At 35.9% G+C, this 23774-nt stretch overlaps 1 protein-coding gene across 1 annotated transcript in view; it reads right to left on the reverse strand.

Annotated features, from left to right (window-relative positions):
- SI (sucrase-isomaltase) overlaps positions 1-23774 on the reverse strand; it is an 88386-nt gene that overhangs the window by 22536 nt on the left and 42076 nt on the right. Inside the window, exons 23-35 of the mRNA XM_043995734.1 lie at positions 22729-22899; positions 21923-22078; positions 19898-20113; positions 18217-18371; positions 13114-13282; positions 10428-10524; positions 10203-10315; positions 9972-10097; positions 6806-6934; positions 5141-5251; positions 3776-3838; positions 1236-1352; positions 338-425 (exon numbers count right to left, since the gene is read on the reverse strand). Coding sequence (XP_043851669.1) covers positions 338-425; positions 1236-1352; positions 3776-3838; positions 5141-5251; positions 6806-6934; positions 9972-10097; positions 10203-10315; positions 10428-10524; positions 13114-13282; positions 18217-18371; positions 19898-20113; positions 21923-22078; positions 22729-22899 — 1711 coding nt within the window. The remainder of the gene's footprint in view (positions 1-337; positions 426-1235; positions 1353-3775; positions 3839-5140; positions 5252-6805; positions 6935-9971; positions 10098-10202; positions 10316-10427; positions 10525-13113; positions 13283-18216; positions 18372-19897; positions 20114-21922; positions 22079-22728; positions 22900-23774) is intronic.

Below are 23774 nucleotides of genomic sequence, written 5' to 3' on the forward strand. Positions count from 1 at the left end.
CCTGATGTCTTTCCAAATTTGAGATTCCATGGTCCAATAGAGTAAATGTTTTTTTTTTCCCCTTGGGGCAATGGGGGTTAAGTGACTTGCCCAGGGTCACACAGCTAGTCAAGTGTCTGAGGCCAGATTTGAACTCAGGTACTCCTGAATCCAAGGCTGGTGCTTTATCCACTGTGCCACCTAGCTGCCCTCCATAGAGGAAATGCTTTTGTAAATGTAAGTGGGTCACATTCCTTGCTTTCAATAGGGTCCCAAGCCAACTCCTTAATATCACTGATATTCAAGGCTCATTTCATTTACTATCATCTCACAGTGATGACATCAAATTTATTCTTACCTGGAAAATAAGGTGGATAATTTAGCGTGTCATTCCGGCACACATTAGAAGTTGTCCCATTGACAAAGCTAGATGGTTCATTCATATCCTAAAATAAACACACACACACACAGAGAAATTTCTTTTTTTTCTAAAACTCTTATGTAACTCAGTGATTACTTTTTTTATTTTTTTTTTTTAGTGAGGCAATTGGGGTTAAGTGACTTGCCCAGGGTCACACAGCTAGTAAGTGTTAAGTGTCTGAGACTGGATTTGAACTCAGGTCCTCCTGACGCCAGGGCTGGTGTTCTATCCACTGCACCACCTAGCTGCCCCACAGTGAGTGATTAAATATAACTTATTTGGGCAATCATACCCTTGTAAGCAAATTTTAAGTAACCATGGATGTTTGTAAAGCAATGTCTCTTTAGGAAATTATAATGATGTATGTGTGAAAATGTGACACAATAATTTTGGACATTTATGTGGTAATTTAAAGTCTGTAAAGTTATTTGCATGCACTATCTCACCTAAGTGTCAAAACTTTTATTCAGAGGCTATCTTGACATTATAATCCTCATTTATGAGATGAGGAAAATGACACACAGAGAGGAGATTTGATCTGATTGTGACCCAAACTTAACAATTGTTAGATGTAGGATTCAAAGCAGTTCTTCCTTAGTCCATATGTAACATTCTATCCACTTTGTCATGAATGACCTGAGATTTTGTTCTCCCTTTGGTTAGGAGAAATTTGAAAATTCCTTCATGTTCAGAAAGAGAAACCAAGAAATGGGGCAATTTTGTTAATGCCTTGGTGATTAAATAAGAACTTTCCAGAAAACAGACTAAATAACAAACAATGAACATATTTTAGCTAATCCTCTAGATTAATTTTCTAAAACTTCTGTCCACTTACAATCCACAAACCATCAAACTTCATCACATCATTGTAGAAATCTACAATTTCAGTTGTCCACCACTCGGGGGTGTTTGCCCGGAAAAAGTCTGGGAAAGCTACATGAGCTCGGGAAGCCTGTAAAAGAATGATACAAAATTCCTTGTGAAGAAAAGCACAGCTAATGGAGACTAATTTTGAGGAACTGAGGCTAATTAATGAATTTCCCTAGACCTTTTTCCAATTTAAATATTGTTCATAAGCAAGATTAAAGATGGTTATAATTATATTAGAACATGTTTACCCTACTACTGTGCTCCTCACCTCTATTCAATTAAATTAATTTTATTTCAACAACCATATAATAAAAATATGAATAATAATAATAAAGAAATAGTAATATTGTCATATTCATATATTGTTATATGAGGGAAAGAGCATTACAAATATCACCTCATTTTACACTCACAACAACACTGGAAATTAAGTGTTATTGCTATCTCCATTTTCCAGATAAAGAAACAGAGGTACAGAATGGTAAGGAGACTTGCCCAGATTCACATATGTAGAAAGCGTCTAAGGCTAGATTTGAACTCAGCACTTGCTAACTTTAAGTCCAGCACTGTTCACACTCTACCACCTAGTTACTTCAAGCCACCTTAAAGGACCTACCTTGTGCCAGAAAGAAGGGACAAGAGACAAAAACAAAGTGGTCTCCAGAGTTAAGGAGAAATCACAGGAGTGTTTAACATCGTCTTTAATTCCTCTCTGACATTCAATTCTATCACTTCTTCACCTATTAAATGAGGGGGTTCAACTAGTTGGCCTTTTGTGGTCCCTTCCAGTTCTAGATCTGTGGCCCTAATTCAGGTAGATGATGAAAGTGATTCATTCTACTGAAATATCTACATATGTATAGGAAGTGGAAGGACCAGAGACTGTTCAGTCTAGAGAAGAGAAGATTGAGGGTAGGGGGTAGTGACACAATTGTCTTCAAGTATTTAGTTGACTCTCATTTGGAAGAAGGATTGAACATAATTTGCTAGGCTCCACAGAGAGGATCTGGAAAGCACAGGTATAAATTGAAGAGAGGCAGGTTTGGTCTAGATGTTAGCATGTTGTCCCTCAGTTGTTTTGACAGTGGAATGGGCAGTGTCAGAAGGTAGTGAGCCTCATCACTAGAGGCCTTTAATCCAAACCTGGATGGCCACCTCTGTGACATGAGAAAGATAATTTGTTCTGGTAAGGTATGTTCCAATTCTGAAATTCTGTGATTTTTTTTTTTTTTTTGCTTCTGTTCCTGCTGCTGCTGCTACTGTACAGGGTCATGACATGACCTTCCTCCTCCCTGCCCTTCTTGACTGATCAATTGATTAATCAGATAGACAGCAGGCTAATCCTCTGAACTTCCATGCTAGATTTTTACCACCTTTCCCATGCCCTAGAAAATTCTTCAAGTGGGAGGGCTAATAAATAGGGGTGGGGTAGTCCAGGACAAAAACCTCCCTGACCCTTTTCTTGTCATCTTCATTGCCTGTCACTGTAGCCTCCGTGCAGGGACACCCACTGTGTACATTCCTCCTCCCGGCCCTGCTTTCCAGTTCTGGAATGGCAGTTGTCAGGGCTGCTATTGCTACTAGAAGGGGAGCATAGTGGAACTGGACTAACATCTTCAGTGGGAGTTTGGGAGACAGATCAGAAGGGCTATTATATTTAAATCTAAAACTATAACTTTAGTTAACTAAACCTATAACTTTAAAACGTTGATTTACTGGGTTGTGTTTTCTGGAAGAAAGCTGTCACTTGCAATCCCTTACATTTATTTATTTACTTGAAGCAGATCTAGGTAATCCAATAAGGATGCTCACTTTCCCACTGCTTATCCACAGCTTCACTGAAACTTATAGACTAGAGCAGAGCTTCTTAAACTTTTTCCACCCGTGACTCTTTTTTGCCCAAGAAATTTTTATGACACCTCGTGACAGCATGAGCAGTACAAAGTGTGCAGGTTGTGTGTTCACAACCAAAGTTGCAGCAACCCCCACATTCAGTTATGCAACCTCATATGGAGTCAAGACCCACAGTTTTAGAAAATTGGGTCTATCAAAGGGTATAAATACTAAGGTTTGTGAGTTGATAAGGTCTTAGAGCCCTTATGTTTCAGGGTCAAGACTTGACTTCTGGTCTTCCTGACTTTGAGTGTGGTTGTTATTCTGTTATTCCATTCTGCCTCTCAGCTGATTTTATTTATCACTTTAAAGTTCATGGATTACTCTATGGATACCATCTCCTTTGAGCCTCACAACAAGCTTGTGATGTAGGCAGTTAGAAGCATTATTATTATTAGTATTTTCATTTTACAGCTAAGTAAACAGAGCTTTATAGAGTAGTTGGGCCCCCTAGTCACACAACCAGTAAGTTTAGGAAAAAGGATTTGCATCCATATCTTTCTGTCTCCATATACAGCACTGTAGCTACTACAGCAAATGGCATCTCTGTAATTGATCAAGGCATCCACTAGCTAATCACTATTAAAATGTGGGGCAAATCAGAGAACTTACATTTACAGCTTCATCTTCAGTCAAGCTTTCATCTATGGTGATATTGGGCAAGTCTGGCCAAACCTATTGAAAGAAAAGAAAGGAAAAGCATTCAAGATAAACTATGTAGAATCCCACTAGCAGTAAAGAAGGGCAACTGGGGAGAGTATGATGTTGGAAGATATTCTATTATTCTTCTACTTGGCATTACAGTAGAGCTAGTCTTAGGACCAACCAAAGTAATTCTGAAGAAGCTCCAAGGCAGAACGTTGCCCAAAGCCGATGATGTAAAAAAAATATATCCTAAGTAACTCATGAAATTTTCTAACACCTATGAAGATTCTAATCTGGATTATGAGAATAACTACATGAATGAAATAATGAATTTTCATTTATAAACCCTAATGTTACCTGATGACTACACTAAAGCTTTGTCTATTTCTCTTCTCATTGACAACAGGGGAAATTGGTAGAAGATACAGAACCCAAGAATATGATATTATCTCTATTAGGGTTTTCTACTAATTGTTTAAAAAATGAAGCATAAAGATTCCTGTCCTCTAGGTAACATCTTGTCTTAATTGGACCAATGGGATAGGATAAAAAAAATATTGCATGTTACATATTCTGAAGTAATAGCCATTAGGCAAATCATTCACTCTAATTGCTAATTAATTTTCTATATGTTTTTAAATTATTATAGAAAATATATTTTGTAAACAAATAATTCCATAGTATCCTAGTGTTAGAGCTGGAAGGGACTTTGGGATCATCTCTTCAGCTTCATCTAAAGTCTGAATGCTCTCTTTATCATTGCTTAATCAGTTCATCAGAAAATCTTATAATTCCATACTATCAACCTCTATTTCCCTATGAATAGACTTTTTTTGTTTTTCGTTTGTTTGTTAGTTTTTGAGGGGCAATGGGGGTTAAGTGACTTGCCCAGGGTCACACAGCTAGTAAGTGTCAAGTGTCTGAGGCCGGATTTGAACCCAGGTACTCCTGAATCCAGGGCAGGTGCTTTATCCACTGCGCCACCTAAGCCATCCCCATGAATAGACTTTTAATAGGTAATTTTTAAAGTGTGATGAAAAATTTAAATATTATACCCAAAAGGGGGAAAAGTGATTTTAATAAAAATAAGCTCAATTCAACCTGTTTCTAAATAGGTTGAGATAAGATAAAATTTCTAAAGCATTTAGCACAATGCCTGGTATATGATAGGCATAAAATAAATGCTTGTTTCTTTCATTCCTTCCTTGCTTGCTTTCTTCCTTCCTTTTTTCCCTCTGTCCTTCCTTCCTTCTTTCCTCCTTACTTTCCTGTTTCTCTGTTTTACTGACTTCCTTTTTCTGGCTATTTTAAAGGTATTTATTATAATCATACCTTTGCCCAACAAATTTCATCAGTATTGGGCCATTTGACAAAGACATCCTTCTCAAGCCCTCTGGTAAATGCAGGATAGGGTTGAGTCTCATTTCCAGAAATTGCAGGATCCTGAATTGAAATATTCATCCATATCAAATAAATCTGTGACCTAAGTATAGTTGTCATTAATCAACCATCAATCAATCAGCGAGTATTTATTAAGCTGTTCTATTGTGACAGGCACAAGGCTAGGCACTGGAGATGCAAAGGCAAAGAATGAAATGATTTTTATTCTCAATGAGCTTATATTCTAATGAAGGACATACATAGTCACTATTGTATAAGCTGCTTCTTTTGTCAAGGAGTAACAGAGTGTCCCTTCTTCCTCACCATTTAGCTGTCTACTATCACTCTCTGTCAACACCCATTGCCCATGTTTCCCTCCTGCTCCTACGTCCATTGCAGCTATCCACATAGACTTCCAAGCTTGATGCTGCCCTCCTTGAAGATGATTTAACTGTATGGGTCAAGGAAGGAAACTATATTGAATGGCAGGTAAATCAGTAAAATGTAACAAACTATCCTTGTACAGTGAGCATGAGAATCAGTATGCCAAGTACTGCTAGAAAAACAAGTTATATTTGCTCTCAAGTATTATTCAATGCATTAATAATTCCCCATGAAAGAGACTTAAGTTTGCCATCTGGAAATTGTATTAAATGGAATCTCCTTGAGCATATTTCAAATTTCAAAGCAGCTTTGCAACTCTAGCAAAAATAGAGGACTTCCTCTGGTTCTGAGTTTAGAACTGGAAGGGATATAGATATTTCATAGTCACTTATTTTTGGATCCTGGATAGATCAAAAGACATAAAGAGAAAAATTGTTTTTTATTTTCTTTCAAGCTCTGAGTTGTTGTAATAGGATATTTGCTCAAGGGAAAACTGGGACCATTTCTGGTGGTCCATCAGAACCCCAGATCAAGATCCTTAACTTTTTTGTGGGTCACAGATACCTTTCAAGAAAATGTTTTTAAATGGTGAACAAAAAATATGAAGGCTCTCAAAGGAAAACAATTGTAAGAAAATATTATCAAAGTATTATTTTTAAATGTCTAAAGACCCAAGTTAGGAACCCCCAAATTAGGGTTAATATGTGTAAGGAGGGAAAAGATGAGTACTGGAGACTGAAAGGTGATTGTAGGTTCTAACTGTGGTGTGCTGGAGCTAGTTAATCCTGTATTGAGAAATCGGCTTGTTGAATTTTCAAAGTGAATATTTATACCTAAGAAAAGATACAAGCTACAAATTAGAGTTTGGCTTATTGTTTTGATGATTGTTAAAATTTCAATGTGAATATTTATACCTCAGAAATAGATAAAAGCTACAAATTAGAGTTTGATTGATTGTTTTAATGATTATCTAGATTAAAGAAAGTAACGGAGAAGATATTAATTATCCAGATTAAACTTTCAATTTTGCCATCTGTACTCCCCCACCCATCCCAGAGAGCCAGTTGTTAAACCTTTGCCAGCTTACTTCTGGTTCTGGAATTGTTGACCTCCAATTTCTGTTTAACATTGCTTAATGTTAAACATTTTCTTTTACTCAAGGTGGAAAAAAAATAAAAGAAAGCTAAAGAGATAAGAATCAAACTCAATCACGAAAAAAGGAGAAACACTGACCAGAATAATAATGTATCTCATCCCTTCATTTCTTATTCTGTCAACAAACTGTGGGAGTTCCTGGAATCTGTCACGAAGGGTAAAATCAAGTTGTCGTTCCATGTAGTCGATGTCTGTGTACTGTATATCCTGCAATATACCAGAAACATGACAGCAAAGAAGCCTTTGAAAACATGGGTTAAAAAAAAAAGTCCGAGTCTGGCAAGAACTAATTTATCTCAAGTGAGTTTTGTGATTTCTCTAATTTAGGCCAGTAATTCAGGGCCAAACCTCCCAAAATGGGCACATTCAAGCTTTCACTTTCCATGAAAGATCAAAAAGACAAAAGTTGGTCAGTCAAGTTAATAAGCACTTATTGGAAGTTGACTATGTTACAGGCACCATGGTAAGTGTGAGTGATATAAAAAAAAAGGCAAAAATAGAGTGATCACCTTCAAGGAGCACACATTCTAATGGGGATAGAAAATAAACAGTTGTTGAGGGTGTGACAGGAAATTAGAGGGGTCTTTTTTTTTTTTGTGAGGCAATTGGGGTTAAGTGACTGGCCCAGGGTCACACAGCTAGTAAGTGTCAAATGTCTGAGGCCGGATTTGAACTCAGGTCCTCCTGAATTCAGGGCCGGTGCTCTATCCACTGAGCCACCTAGCTGCCCCTAGAGGGGTCTTTTAAGTTATTTTTGTCCTGTGTCCATAAAGAATAATAGCTGGATAGCTAGTTTCTATATTCTGGGTTAATAGGTTTTCTGTCTGTCTCCCCAGAAAGCAAAGAAATGCAGATTAATATAACTGTAGAGATGATTTTTGAAAGGGACAAAAAGCATTAAAACATTCATTAATATTCTTCAATTGTCAACTCTAATGAGTTTGTTTGAGTTTGCATCCTAAATTTGTCATTCTTCCTGACTGTCAGCAAGAGATAATGGGTTCATTTGAGCTAAACATGATTGTCCTTCCCAAAGGAACTGAAAACAGGAGCCCAATTAATGAATGTGGTTATTTTTTTCTTTCTGATTTCTTCTTCCCCTGTTACTCTTAAGTACTTTAAGTGATATGTGGACTAAGAACAAAATTATAGCAAAATGATTATTTTCATTAAATCCTGAAGGAGTTTTAATATTTAAATTAAAAATTTAATTTAAAAATATTTCCTCACAACCCTTTTAGATAAGTACTATAAATTCAATTATCCCCATTTTAAAGATAAGTAAACTTCATGAGACCCAGTGAAATTATTTCATGTTTTAGGAGGGAAGAGCTTTGCAATCTTTCTTTTTTAAATAATCAAGCAACAAATATTTATTAAGCACCTAATATATTTCTGGAAATGTGCTCAGTTTTTTTTTTAAATTTATGAAATAATATAAGCATTTCCATAGCATAGCAGAATTTCATAAAAGATGATTGTGCATGAAACTGCCAATCTATTATGTACAACTTGCTATTCCATTTAAATATATAACAAAGTTAACTTTCTCATTGGGGATTCCATATACCAATGAAATTATAGTTCTGGCATAGATAGATAGATGGATGGATGGTTGTATGGAGGGATGGATGGATGGATAGATAGGTGGGTGGATGGATAGATAGGTGGGTGGGTGGGTGGGTGGATGGATGGATGGATAGACAGACAGATATGTGTTCATTATATACATATGTATACAATAACATATAGGTATATATGTATATATACCTATATGTGTGTGTTTGAATATATACATATATGTATAGGATCTACCCTTGACTAGGCAGTCATGATATTAAAATGAGGTAATATATATACATTGCTTTGTGATTTAAAGTAGTCTATAAATGGCTGTTAGATGATGCTCAAAACTAATACTTACTTGGTGCTTTAACATTAACAAAATGTTTCACATATATTATCTCATTTGATCTTCACAACAACTTTGTGGTATAGAAGCTATTATGTTCCACATTTTACAGATGAGAAAATTGAGGCTGAGAAAGTTTAAAGGTTTTGCCAAACGTCTACAAAACTACGAGGTATCCAAAGGAAAATTTTAACTCAGTTGTCCCTGATTCCAAATCTACCAGTCTATCCACTATGTCATGTAATATGCTTAGTCACACAGTAAGTTCTTAAGCTCAGATCTTCCCACATAAAATCCCAATGCCCTTTCTTTTCACAATATCATATCGCCTCTCAATATTAGATAGTTAATTTTTTCTCTGTTACCTCTTCCATTTTGATTGATGCTTTTAAAAAAATATATATATGGTTGCTAATCATTGGTTGATCTAAGTGTGTCCAGGCTTACTTAGAGACTCACAGAGGGTATCTAGAAAATCCAGAATTTGAACCCAGGATCTCTGACACTTTTTAATTCATAAGGCTTTGTCACTAAGGGATATCAAGAAAGTTATATGTTACTAACTGAAAACTAGATTCATGAACACATGTAGCACTAGGTACTAGAGAATATAGAAATTCCTGAACTTAGAGGGTCTTATATGATAATACCCTAGAGTCAATTTTATGTTTCTCTCTAGAGGGACAAAATTGTCTTCTTAGAACTGGTAGATGATGGATCACCCCCTCTCTGAAGCTTTGCTACTTGTCTCTATGAAGCAAAAGAGCAATTGATATAATGATATCACTTTGAGTAAATGGGGTTATTCCTTAAAGACTCTCAAGGAGATACAATAGAAGAACATTCAGGGAAATGCTCATATGCAGAATTTCCTAACCAACCCATGGGATTAGGAACAGGGAAACTCCTCTACTCATAGGTGGGTTGTAGAAAAGTAGGAAATGAAGTTAGCATCCTCCCTGCTATGAATCCACCAATGGCATGTTTCAGCAACTTACCTTTCAACCTATTGCCAGTATCTATGGAAAACACCTCTCAAATATTTTCTTCAATATGCAACCTCTCCAGTATTCATTTATTTATTTCATTAGTTAATGTAAATGGGAAGGTGGTATAGAGAGGGAGTATGGTACAATGCAAAGAATACTAAGTTCAGACTCAAAGAGCCTTGGGTAAGTCACCTCACTGGATTGGACTTGTTTCCTAAACTGTAAAATGAGTTATTTAGACAAGATGGTTTCTAAGATTTCTTCAGTTTCTCAATTTATGATGCTACTGTGTTTTCAAATGACTTTAAATAACAAACTTGCCATTTTTATTTGATATACTTACATAAGGGATCCTGGCATTTACCATCCCTTCATAGACAGTAACAATCTCAGAGGTGTTTCGGTATCCATAACGACACAGCTGGAATCCCAAACCCCAGTAAGGTGGCATAACTGGATGGCCAATGAACTAAACAAAAGCAGGGAAAAGCATAGTTTTTGATCTGTGGTCTCAAGTAACCATAGATAAAAAGCTTTCTAGATCATTGAAAAAAAGACATGAAACCATTCCTACATCATGATATTGTATAGATGCCCCTTCAGGAGTTGGACCCAAAAACATGTAAAAGTCCAAGATCCCACCAACAGTGCGGTAAGTCAGAGCTGGAGTTGGCTGGAATGTCACATCTGGAATGAAATCGCATATTCATCATCTTACAAATAGTCACTTTAATTGGAAAATCTCAGGGAGTAAAATGACTTTAGAAAAACACACACATATATTTTTATATATATTTACCCATTGCATTACTGTTGAGCAGAAGGACTCCATGAGCATTGCCTTCATTTTCCATAACCATGTGATAGGGATGGAAGCCATAGGAATTCAGTTTGTACTGAAAAGCAAAAGAGCATATCTGATTGTCACTGAGATAGTGTCCTGTGTTTCAAGGGGCTGCTGTGATGGGGGCTGAGCATGTGGCTATGCAATTAGAGGATCAGTGAGACCTATGAGTTAAATGGGCCCATTCTTCATAAAATCATAATAGCTAGCAATTACAAAGCACTTTAAGTTATGAAAAGTACTTCACTTGTTACTTCATATGATGTTCCCTAACAACCTTGTGGAATAGGGATTGTTATTCTATATCCCATTCATTCTACTAAGAAATTAAGACTGAGAAAGTTTAAGTGACTGTCCCAGGATGAAAAGCCAGTAAATGTTTGAGGTAGCATTAGAACTTAGGACTTTCTGATTTCAAGTCCAACACTATCCACTAAGTCACTGAGCTGAATATTTTACTGAAAAGAAACAGTTAGGTTTCCCTAAAGGGGGGGGGGGTCGGGCAATGAGGGTTAAGTAAATTGCCCAAGGTTACAGAGCTAGTAAGTGTCAAGTGTCTGAAGCTGGATTTGAACTCAGGTCCTCCTGAATCCAGGGCCGGTACTTTATCCACTGTGCCACCTAGCTGCCCCAGAAAATAATTTAAGGATGTTTAAAACCCATGTTTTAAAATGGCTTCAGCTTTAGACCTATCAAATAAGATGGAAAGATATTGAGTTTCATTCCAAGCTTTTGTTCTGATATTTCACCAGTGTGCAGGACAAAGGAAGCATTTACTCTTTTAGAAAGAAAAAAGAAAATCTGAATCAGTAATCTCAAAAAGAAAAAAGAGCCGCAAAATATAGGCACTCCCCATGAAAGTGATTAGTCAATTAATGTTATGCCAAGTAATAATATCAATGATTGTGTTAGATGTAGGAATCGTAACCTTTTGGGTGTGTGTCATAGACACCCCTGACAGTCTGGGGAAGCTATGCAAGCCTTCTCATAAGCCTATTTTTACATGTGAAATAAAATGTATAGTGTTTCAAAAGAAGCCATTTGTATTAAAAATGTTTTAATATATTAAGGAAAAATTCGTAGAACCTAGGTTAAACACTTTTTGTTTCATTAATTGATTTGGAAATCAACTCAAGAAAAATAGGTAACCCAATGTAGCACTTAAACCTAAATGTGGATTCTTCCAGTGTGTGCCTAGGAAACATGTATGTTGGACATGAGCACAGACAGATCATAGTCTATGACGAATACAAAAAGCAAATGTTCTCCAATGGCATAAGTGATTGATTGAGCTGCCAGTTGAGCCCATGTTTTTTTCAAAAGGATATCTTTGTCTTCACGATATTAAGTTATTGGATAAATTGAGAAAAGTAGAGGGGGCAGATTTTAATTCCTGAATTCTTATTCGAGGACAGAGATTGAAGGAGAATCCTGAAAACACAGTATTTCCCTGAAATAAGAAAATTTCAGGGACAGCTAGGTGGCGCAGTGGATAGAGCACCGGCCCTGGAGTCTGGAGGACCTGAATTCAAATCCGGCCTCAGACACTTAACACTTACTAACTGTCTGACCCTGGGCAAGTCACTTAACCCCAACTGCCTCACTAAAAACAAACAAACAAAAAAAACAAAGAAAATTTCAGATCTAGACTATAGCCTTGATTCTTTCATCTAAAGCCTAGAACTACTAAATAAGTTCATAGGATCAAAGATCTTGTTCTTCAAGCCATCAGAGTTCAAAGGTTAAATGATATACCAAGGTCGCTCATGCAATATTATAGATGTGATTTGAATCTAAGTCTAAAGTGAATTCTAAAATGAGTGTTAAAATTAGTGCTTTCTTGGGGGCAGCTAGGTGGCACAGTGGATAGAGCACCAGCCCTGGATAGAGCACCAGCCCTGGATTCAGGAGGACCTGAGTTCAAATCTGGCCTCAGACACTTAACACTTACTAGCAGTGTGACCCTGGGCAAGTCACTTAACCCCCAATTGCCTCACCAAGAAAAAAAAAAGTAGTGCTTTCTTATTTTATTTAAAACTAAATCTCAGGGGCGGCTAGGTGGCACAGTGGATAAAGCACTGGCCCTGGATTCAGGAGTTCCTGAGTTCAAATCCGGCCTCAGACACTTGACACTTACTAGCTGTGTGACCCTGGGCAAGTCACTTAACCCCAATGCCCTGTTAAAAAAAAATTTAAAAATTAAAAAATTAAAAATAAATAAATAAAACTAAATCTCTTCTTTTATCTTTCGTAATTCCATGAAACATGGGCGTAAAAGATAAACAGTCTAGGTATTATTCAGAGTCTTGCCATTGATTCATGGTATGGCCAATGGCCACATGAAATATGCCCACTCATATACACATATATACATGACCATATATGTATATGTAGGTTTGATAGATACATACATACACATACATAAATATATGTTCAATTAAAGGGCCTACTCTGGGGTTCTGGGGAATGATTGCTTTTTTGAGAAATACTTCAAGTGCATCAGAAGAAAGCGACTATATTCTCTTGAAGAATAGGGATTGTTATAAATGCACTATTACCCTTGAAAAAGTAGCCATAACTTGTAAAGTGCTCTGTTGGGAGGCCCTCTGTGTGTACCCAAAAGTAGAACCAAGTCACTTACACCGGGAGGCTGGTCCCTGGTGAACATTCCCCAAGTATGCCAGTTCAGATTTCGCTTAAATGCAGTATGTTCAACTTCTCCAAATCCATAGATGAATTCTGAAGGCAGGCGAGTCGATATCTGAATGAACTGGTCATGAAAAGCAAATCCAGGCAACTGAGTATCAAAGCTAAATGAGGACAACAAAAATAAGATTTGCAGAATGAATATTATTAGTAATAAACATACTCCTCCCCAAACCCAGCATTTGGCGGGCATCTTTGGAAGATATTTTAATTTTTATGACATTGTTTGACCTCAATCTAGATACAAATTCAAAATTATTCTTCTAATCTAGTTACCTAGATCAGATGAAGTGAGGATTAAATAACAAAGTATCCCCAAAATTTAAAAATATAAAATAGAATTAAAATGGTGAATCATGATATAAAATGATAATAGAAATTCTTAAAATGAAGTTATTGCTTAATTGAAGTTTAATCTATACTAAAGACCTGTTCTTTTACATTATAGAGTCACACATACAGAAGGGATCACTGTTACCAACAAAGTCAAACGCCATCATTTTATACATGAATAAAATGAAGGTCACAGAGACGGAAGGACTCATGCAAGGTCACAAAGAGGCAAGAATGGAACCGAGGTGTTCTGACTTCATGGACTGTGCTCTTTCCATCTTTCACAAAGATGACTCTTCTTTAAAGCTCATCCACCCAATTATCCATCCATCTGTCCATTCACCTATCTGACCAGCCACCCAGATAATCATACTGGCTAAGAATTTAAATGGTTAAGTTCATCAGTCTTCTGAATTCAGTCAACATACTATGATAGCGAAAGCTATCACAGTGTTTGCCAACATGGAGAAGTTTGGAGTTCAGGCCTTTAGGTTAATGTGGAGACCAGCTTGTTAATTGTGGAGATGATGATCAGCAGGTTGGCCAAGGGTGATGGAAATTTTGATCAAGTAACTCTTGACTATCTACTAAGTGGTAAATGGGTCTTGCTCTACATCAGTAAGGAATAAACCCATACTGATAAGATTGGAAATCTTGGAATATGATGCATTTAATAATAGCAAGAATTTTATAAAGTGCCTTATGATCTGCAATGTGCTTTACAAATGTTAACTCATTTGATCCTCACAACAACCCTGGGACATAGGTGGTGTTACTATCCCCATTATACAAATGAAGAAATTTAGGTAGTCAGTGATTAAGTGATGTGTTCATGATCAAACAGCTAATAAATGTTTGATTCTCAATTTGAACTCAGGACTCCCTGACTCAAGATCCAGACTATTGTCCACTATGTCGGTGTTGTCAAACTCAAACAGAAATGGGAGGCACTAATCCATATTTTTTTTTTTTTTTAGTGAGGCAATTGGGGCTAAGTGACTTGCCCAGGGTCACACAGCTAGTAAGTGTCTGAGGCTGGATTTCAACTCAGGTACTCCTGACTCCAAAGCCAGTGCTCTATCCACTGTGCCATCTAGCTGCCCCGACACTAATCCATATTTAAGGATCACTGAGGACTTCATTATTAACTTAGTTTTAAAATGTGAGACTCTATATTTTATTGTATTTATATTGTTAAGTATTTCCCAATTACATTTGAATCCACTTCAAGCTTGACCCAAAAGTGTTGTAGGCCATGTATTCAAAACTTCTACCATGTATTCTTACTCTACCTAGCTCCCGTACTTGAAGCACTCAAACTCTTTAATAGGAGTAACAGTGTATCCAGTAGATGGAGAGCCAGCCTTGGAGAAGGACCTGTGTTCAAAGTATGTCTTTCATTCTCACTGGCTGAGTGACTTTGGGCAAATCATCTTATCTTTCAGTGGCCCAATTCTCTTACTACAACTTATATGTAAAAGGTAGCTAGGTATAGCAATGGTTAGGGTGTTAGGTCTGAAATCAGGAAGACCTGAGTTCAAATGCAGCCTCAGACACTAACTAGCTGTTTGACCCTGGGCAAGTCACTTAAACCTGTTTGCCTTAGGGGCAGCTAGATGGCGCAGTGGATAGAGCACCGGCCCTGGAGTCAGGAGTACCTGAGTTCAAATCCGGCCTCAGACACTTAACACTTACTAGCTGTGTGACCCTGGGCAAGTCACTTAACCCCAATTGCCTCACTAAAACAAAATAAAACAAAAAAAAAAACTTGTTTGCCTTAGTATCCTCATTTGTAGAATAAACTGTAGAAGGAAATGGAAAATTACTCCAGTATCTTTGTCAAGAAAACCCCAAATGGGGTCATGAAGAGTCAAACAAAACTGAAACAACAGAACAAAACAACAGACAATTTTCACATGAGAAATTCCCCATATCAAAGAAATCATAGCTCTAGCCCTCCTCCATCACCATTATGATTTTTTAAAACAACTATTATTTGCCTGTTTCCCCACACCCTCAAGGAAAGAGAGATAAATGAGAATGAGTACCTATTGCTGGGAATCCCTGTCAAAATGGGAGTATAGTGCACATCTTTTTGTTTTGTTTTGTTTTGCGGGGCAATGAGGGTTAAGTGACTTGCCCAGGGTCACACAGCTAGTTAGTGTCAAGTGTCTGAGGCCGGACTTGAACTCGGGTCCTCCTGAATCCAGGACCGGTGCTCTATCCACTGTGCCACCTAGCTGCCCCAGTGCACATCTTTTTAAGAATTTAATTTTGTTTTCATACTAATCTATGTTTCTGGATAAATCAAAATGTATTTGTTGCAGATAACTTTGATCCTTTAGTCTGTTGGTGTGTGGAGCCAATGATGAATCTAGTTTTGACTAAGATAAGGAAACCACTAAAGTATTAGAATCTTTTTGCAAAAAGAATTGGACATTTTCTGACCTAGAAGCTTTGTAAAATGTCTTTTATACAATGTCATTTAATCTATAAGGATGGCTTAGAAATAAATCACAGAAATTCTTTCCATTATAATCCACAATATTAATAGAACTTTATACACACAATTGGTGAGTCTATTATTCCATGGCTTTTACAGTACTCCAGAAGTGATTATTTTCACCAGAAAATATTTGTTTCTTAATATAATGAGCATATGGTGTTATTCACTGAACTTCCCATATTTCTTTCTACATTTTTTTCACTTTTTCTCATTTTCTAGTCTTGGCTCTTCTTCATTCTTTTATTGTTCTACTCATTGCCACTCCTTTTCCTTCTCTCTTTCTCCCCCTTCAGCTTCCTCTCAGCTCATGATCCTTCTACTAAAACCTTGCTCTGTGAGTTTTCCAGTATGACACATAAATGGGGGGGGGGGATGATAGAAAGAAGGAAAAGGGCAAGGAATTTCTTTCAAGAAGAAAATGACAACATTTTTTGATCCATACTGACACAGAGAAAAGTGGTTAACATAACAAAGATAGAAAAGGATAAATAAAATTGAAACATATGTATACATATTTTTTTGTATTCACTTTGCTCACATCTTTTGGTTTTGGTATATGAATATCATAAAAAGTTAAATATAACAAGTGTGTTAAATACAGAACAGCCTTATATAAAAAGGAAAAGGAGTTTGACAAGAATTGAGGCGAACTATTCCATTGGTACTTTTTTTTTTTTTTTAGTGAGGCGATTGGGATTAAGTGACTTGCCCAGGGTCACACAGCTAGTAAGTGTTAAGTATCTGAGGCTCGATTTGAACTCAGGCACTCCTGACTCCAGGGCCAGTGCTCTATCCACTGCGCCACCTAGCTGCTCTGGTAATTTTCTGATGATGTCAATTAATCTCCTTTTTTGGTCTGTACTATCGAACTGTCCCTTCAAGGAAACCTGTATTTAGTTTACCCACTTCTGAGCCAAAATAATAATTTTAAAAGTATTCAGATTGCACAGACATAATTACTTTTGCATTTGTATTTAAGAATTTTGCATTCTGTTCTGTCTCTAGCTGCTAAAACATAGTAGGCCTAGGTTTAAAAGGCAAAAATCATTCTTTAGGATGTGACTAAAAGCATTTGCCTTAAAATGTTTGTGATTTTTCCATTATGCGTCATAATATGAAAAATGTATAAATGTCTATATGCATTCAGATGATATGTATATGTAAATAGGCATACATCCATGTGTATACACACAAAAAATGGCAAGACTATTTTCTCCTTGTGCAAATGGTCATTTTGTTTAGTGGAATGACTACTGACTCTGGAGTCAAAGGTCCTTACCTGAGTCCTGGCTCTGCCACCCTCTATCTACCTGTATAACTTTAGGAAAGCTCCTTAACCTGGCTAGCCTTCTGATTTCTCATTTTTAAAATAAGAGGGTTAGACAAGATGACCTCTGAGGTATTTTCCTATTCTGTCCCTATTATCCTCTGGAAATAAGAATCCTTTGAATGTTTCTTGTACTGACACAGGGATCCAGTTTTGCTCTCTCTCATAGGCTTTGGTGGCTCTTCATCACCGGCATTTAATCAGTGTATATCAGCTCCAATTTCAACAGATCTCTCAGCATCCTTAATCCAGGAGGCTGAAAATAATCTAAATTCTAATGGCTGATAGGCCCGGTAATAATCCCTCTGGATATGTGTCTAATCTTTTGGTTCTCAACTTGATTAATAGGCAGAAGCTGACATTTTGCAAGAAAATCAATGTCACCAAAAATATGAATGAAAATCTAAGCAACTGTATCTGAAGATTTTCTAAAGTCTGTTCATAGTTTCCCCAAAAGAATGGTGTCTACTAAGATATAGCAGGCTATTATTCACTCGAATACTATGTGCTCATGATAATGCCTAATATTTTATATAGCCCTTTAACATTTTCATAAAGTATTTGTTATCCAATTATTTATACAAATAATCTCATTTGAGCTTCACTTACCCTGAAAAGTGAAGATCATGAGTATTACCCCTATTTTAAATATGAGAAAATTGAAGCTCAGAGAAGTTGTTACTTGCCCAAGATCACTTAGCTGAGTAAGTGACAGAACTGGATTTGAACTCAAATCTTCATAATTTCAAGACAGGTATACTATTCACTGTACAATGCTGCTAATTTAGCTCATCGTGGTCTATTCACTTCCTTTATTCACTTACCTAATCTATAATTTAAATGTCATTCACATAAAATACACAATCACTTACATGACTACTCCTGTGCTCCTTCGACGGATTTGGATACCAAATGGCTTTTCCTTAATTTCAACATCATAGAGCCTTTCTCCGTAAGTGCTTGTAGGTGTAGTAGGGATGTTTAGTGGTACTGGAACTTCATATCTCTTTCTGTCAGCATCATAAATCTATGTGTCCAAAGAAATGGGCAGGAGAAAAAAATTTCTTTTTAAATGTATCACTGTTATTCCATTCACATACTATGAAATCATTTACATAGTGATAAAAGCAGGAACAGAGGAACAGGTCTTAGAATCATTCTGTATGATATGCATCCCCAAGCTTTCTTTGCCAAATGGAGAAGAAAGCAAATGCTACATGGTCTTTATTATATCTGACATGCAGGATTCCATATGCACAGAGAGAGAACAATTGAGCAATATACAAAGCTGTATGTATGGGGGGAAAGCCTATGTTCCTGAACTGTCATTTTTTAAAAAAATAAATGAAGTTTTGGTATTTCAATAAAGTTTATGGTATCCCCCTCAAAGTAGTAGAGTTTTAAGCTAATAAGGCAAAAAGTTGGGGAAACCCTGTATAAGTAAATGAATCACCTGGTGAATTATTGAGTAGCCTTTCTTTCATAAATATATAAAGTATTATTTATGAGTTCTATATAAATGAATCTTGACATTTTATTTATAATATCAACTGGTAACATCTATGATAATAGAATTGTTTCCACAAAGCTAAACCTCTACACAGATCCAATCTAAATTTGAGTAGCCAAATATCCAAAATAGTTAAAGTATAACTTAAGAGTTAATTACTTGTTTAGACAACTTGGATAACAAACTTTATCCAAGAAATTTAATACAATTTTTCCCATTTGACAACTTTCTTATCCTAGAAATATTAATTTTGTTGGTATAAAAGTTTTTCAATTTCATATAATCACAATTATGTATTTTAACTTTTATAATTATCTATATTTCTTGTTTGGTTAAGAATTTATTTTCTGCTCATAGCTAGGAATGTTATATGATTTACTTCTCTTCTATTTTTTAGAATAGTTAATATTTAGGTGAGTTATACATTTGGATGTATTATGGAATATGATATAATATGTTGGTGTCAGCCTAATTTTTATGAGGCTGAAATCTAGGCTTTCAGACAGTTTTTTTTTTTAATCAAATGGATAAAAGTAGATAACTAATCAATCTTTTTTCAAAATGAAATGGATACCCCTGGCAGGCAGTAAATGTTTATTCTTTAGAAAGTTTTGATCAATGATAGGTTGCCCATTTCAGTGGGATTGGATGTCAACTGAGCTCTCTTCCAACTGTAAGATACTGTGATTGTGAGTAATATCTGCTGATTGTACTGTTAATTGTGCAAAATCAAGAGAATTTAGTCAAGATCACTAGTCACATTCACTGAATACCTAATTTGGTATTAATTAAAATAAAAACAAATTATATTCAAAGAAAAATATTAGAAGCCATTCAGAGCTAATCAAAAAGCAAATTTTAAAAATAGCATAGAAAATACTTCTTCTACAAGTTGGTTTCTAGGGTGGATCAACCAGTTTTGGTTTGTTTTTAAAATCCAAATAGCTGAAAAGACTTGATAACTTAAAATCAATTAACAGGGAGTGTGGGGGGGAGGGAGTGGGGGACTACATTAATGGTATTCACATTCACTTAGCTCATACCTTAAACTGTAGCATTTCATTTTTGTGATATTTCACCTCCAGTCGAAGATTCTGAATAGGATTAGGATATGCTGATATCCTAGGACTTGCTGCTTTTGAAGAGGTTAATTTGAGATCAGCTGTTATGCCTGTTGCTGTATATGCTACAGAACTGACAGTATAAGGATCATCATTTGCAGGAAAATAGCACTTGGGTGCTAAATTGTCAGTGGTAGGCTGAAAAATAATAATATGGCATAAGAATTAGATCTGATGAGATTTTTAAAACAATATTTCCATAGTTATATTTATTCCCTTTGTTAGATACTTAATTATTAAGTTCACAATAGTTCTTAAGTTCATAATTATTGAACCTTTAATACTTATTGTCCACACACCTGACATGGCTCTTGGTTGTAGTTTATATGGTCATAGATTTGAGCAAGAAGTGATTTTAGAGACCATCATGTTCATTCTCATCTTACAGAAGATGAAACAGAACTAAGGAGCTTAACTTGCCCAAGCCAGGTCATACAGGTAGTGAGCATCAACGGTAGAAATTGAACTCTATTTTGCTGATTCTGGACAATGTTATTTACATTATGCTGAGCACCTGACCATAAAGAATTCCTTACCTGTGGCTATTGATACTGTTTTTAGGACTGAATGTAAAACCTAAGATGTGATGGATATTTTAGCTGCATAATAAAATGTTGATGCCCATTGATGTTACAATTCATTAAGATCCAAGGCCTTCTACTTACTACCAACATGATCTTTAGAAAATTAATGAACCTCTCCAACTTTCAGTTTCTATAATGAGAGCACTGGACACTGTAACTATTAACTTTCCTCCTAACTCTAAACCTATAATCCCTGTGCTGAAAAATTCTTAGGAGGTTTCCAGAATAACTATTATCTAACCATAGTTCCTCTATATTGTACTAGAGAAATGTTTGTCCATTTATTTGTGTGCTTGCTGGCTTACCATATGTTTACTTATTCATTCATCCATTTATTTTTTTTCTTCTTTATAAGGCTAGGCTAACATATTGCATTTGGAAGTTAATGAAGTGTAATGGAAAGAAAGCTAGAAGTCAGGAAAGACCTGGACTTGAGTCCTTACTTAATAGCTATGTGATCCTGGTCAAGTCACTGACTTTCTCAGTGCCTCAGTTTCCCCACTTTAGAACAAAGGAATATATATATATATATATATATATATATATATATATATATACACACCTCAGAATGAAGGACTATGTCAATGCACTGTTTAAACATAGGTGTATAAATGTCCATAAGAAGTTTTACCTTCCTTGATTTGGTAGATATTTTAGCCTGCCTGTTTGGTAATCCCTTCTTTACAACCCCCAAGTACTAAACACATTCGTGAAATGTTGCTAGATTGGATTAACATGGTGCTTTGCAGAACTGAGCAAATTAGTCACAAGTACTCTCATATGCAAACATATGAGGAAAACATAGTCTTTGGTATAGGGTCATCTAGTCCGGCCCCCTCACTTAACATATTAAAAAAAAAATTCAGTTTTAACCAAGAAAGGGTAAGTGACTTGTCCTAGGCTTTAGAGTTAAATTTTTCAGAGGGAGGATTTGAACTCAGATCCTCTGTTTCCAAAATCATTTTTCTATTATACTATGCCACTTCTGTGTTGAAAGTATCCTGTACTTCCCAAAGTTCTTAATCTAGAAGGAGAAAGTAGAGTCCTTAACTCAAGAGATGAATCCTAGGGTTAACTGAATAATAATTCTCAAACCATAAAAAAAATTCAACACACTTGCCCCAAAATCACTACTTAATTTTCAATTCCAACTTTCTAGCTGTCCTCTATGATAAATATTGTCATATTTTATAGTCTTCATATTTGATATTATTTCAGTTAAAGCAGGATTTTTTAAGCACCCACTATGCACCAGGCATTGCACTTGTCCCTGGGCATTCATAAATTCAAGTCTGTAGATTGCTTTAGAATCTCAGTGTTCAAGTCACACACAAAATGAAACATACAACAGTGTGATTATTACCACATTCCACAAACAAGCCCGCTGTCTGCAGTTCGCCTCGTTTTCACCATCCATATCAGGATAGCAATTAAATCTTTCTTTTTCAGGGAAGGATGAAGTCCATTTCACTTGGTAGGATTGTCCTAGGGAAAGCCTGAGTCCTGTAATTTGAAGAACCTTTGAAGGCAAAAAAAAAAGATTAGTTCCCCTGCCTGATCACTTAGAACCTCTTTAATCTAACTTTCTTCCTTTCCTGGTTTTAGGTCATTTAAATCTCTTTACTCAATCTTTTAAAACTTCTTTTCACACCATCTTTCATACTGATAGTGGTTTGCTGTCTATTTTCAAGCTCTTTTTTAAAAGACTCCTTTTTATGATTCTTTTTTAAAAAAATATGGTTTTACAAAATGAATGTCCAACTTATAGTAGGTAATAATTAGAAGGAATGATAGACCAGATTGTACATATGGTTCAGAAATCTAAGTGACTTGTATGCCAGAATGGTAATCAGTGAGGGAAAAGGAAATCTTCCAAACTTTCCCCACATAGACAGGAACCAAAAGAAAAGATGAAGAATCACAGCAAGGCAATGGGCCTAGGTTAGAGAAATTAATTCTAATTTGTACACTTAAAAGATGGATACTTTAGCCATGGATTTCAACATCTATTAAAACCAGATTTTAAATATTTAATCAACAAAATAGAATGGTGTGACCCAATGAGTAAAACCTTTTTAAAAGCTATTTAGTTTATGAATGATGGCACTGAAACACAAGCTCTTATCCTATGGCAGAGGGAAAATCTACTTGTACTCAGATCATATTTACCTTGTTTGAAGGATCATGACTCCATTTATGATTAGATGATATTGGATTGTCATTTAGATCAGTCACTGTGACACTATTAGCATTGTATTCAAATCCAAGAATTTTAATTTCTTCAAAAGCTAATGAGCTGAATGAATTTGATGGATGTACAACAAGAATGTTTAAGGTATTCTGGAAAAAAGAAATTTTATTGGTTATATACCACTTATATCTAAATTTTGTTATAGTTCTTTAAGATTAATAATCAGTATTCTGTGTATTAATGTTTTAAGGCCCTACAATATTCTGGAAACTGTGCTAGAAGCTGAGGATATAGATTCAGTACACAAACGTGTATATGTAAGCACACATATGTGTATATACACATATATGTGTGTGTGCATATGTATATGTGTATATGTGTATGTATGTGTAGATAGACAAATAAATAGAGTTGTATATTTGTATTTATTCCATTTCCATTCATCTATATACTTAAATGTGTATTTTTGGTCTTCTCCATCATAATGTAAGCTAGTTTTGAATACAAACTATTCCACTCTTTGGTCTTGTATTCCCAGTGCCTAGTACAATTTCTGTTAACATAGTAAGTGCTCAATATATGTTTGTTGATAGACTGAAAGAAGAGAGAGATCCTTTTAGATGAAAATCAGGAGGGAGTGCATTTCAAGCATGGAAAATGGCCAATATAAAGGCATAGAGATGGAAAATAGAGTGTTGTAAGTGAAGAACAGAGAGAAGGGCTAACTGGCTGGATCACAGAATGAGTGGTTGAGGAATGGGGTGAGTAGGAAGGGTTAACTATGTTGTGGGGTTTTTGTTTGTTTGTTTTGTTTTGTTTTTGCGGGGCAATGAGGGGTAAGTAACTTGCCCAGAGTCACCAGCTAGTAAGTGTCAAGTATCTAAGGCTGGATTTGAACTCAGGTCCTCCCGAATTCAGGGTCGGTGCATTATCTACTGTGCCACCTAGCTGCCCCTGGGATTAACTGTGTTATAAAAATCTTTGAAAGCTCAGCTGAGAAGTTCATAGTTCATCTAGAGACAAT

This window comes from Dromiciops gliroides, chromosome 3 (assembly GCF_019393635.1).
Source record: "Dromiciops gliroides isolate mDroGli1 chromosome 3, mDroGli1.pri, whole genome shotgun sequence".
In the NCBI taxonomy this organism is placed as follows: domain Eukaryota; kingdom Metazoa; phylum Chordata; class Mammalia; order Microbiotheria; family Microbiotheriidae; genus Dromiciops; species Dromiciops gliroides.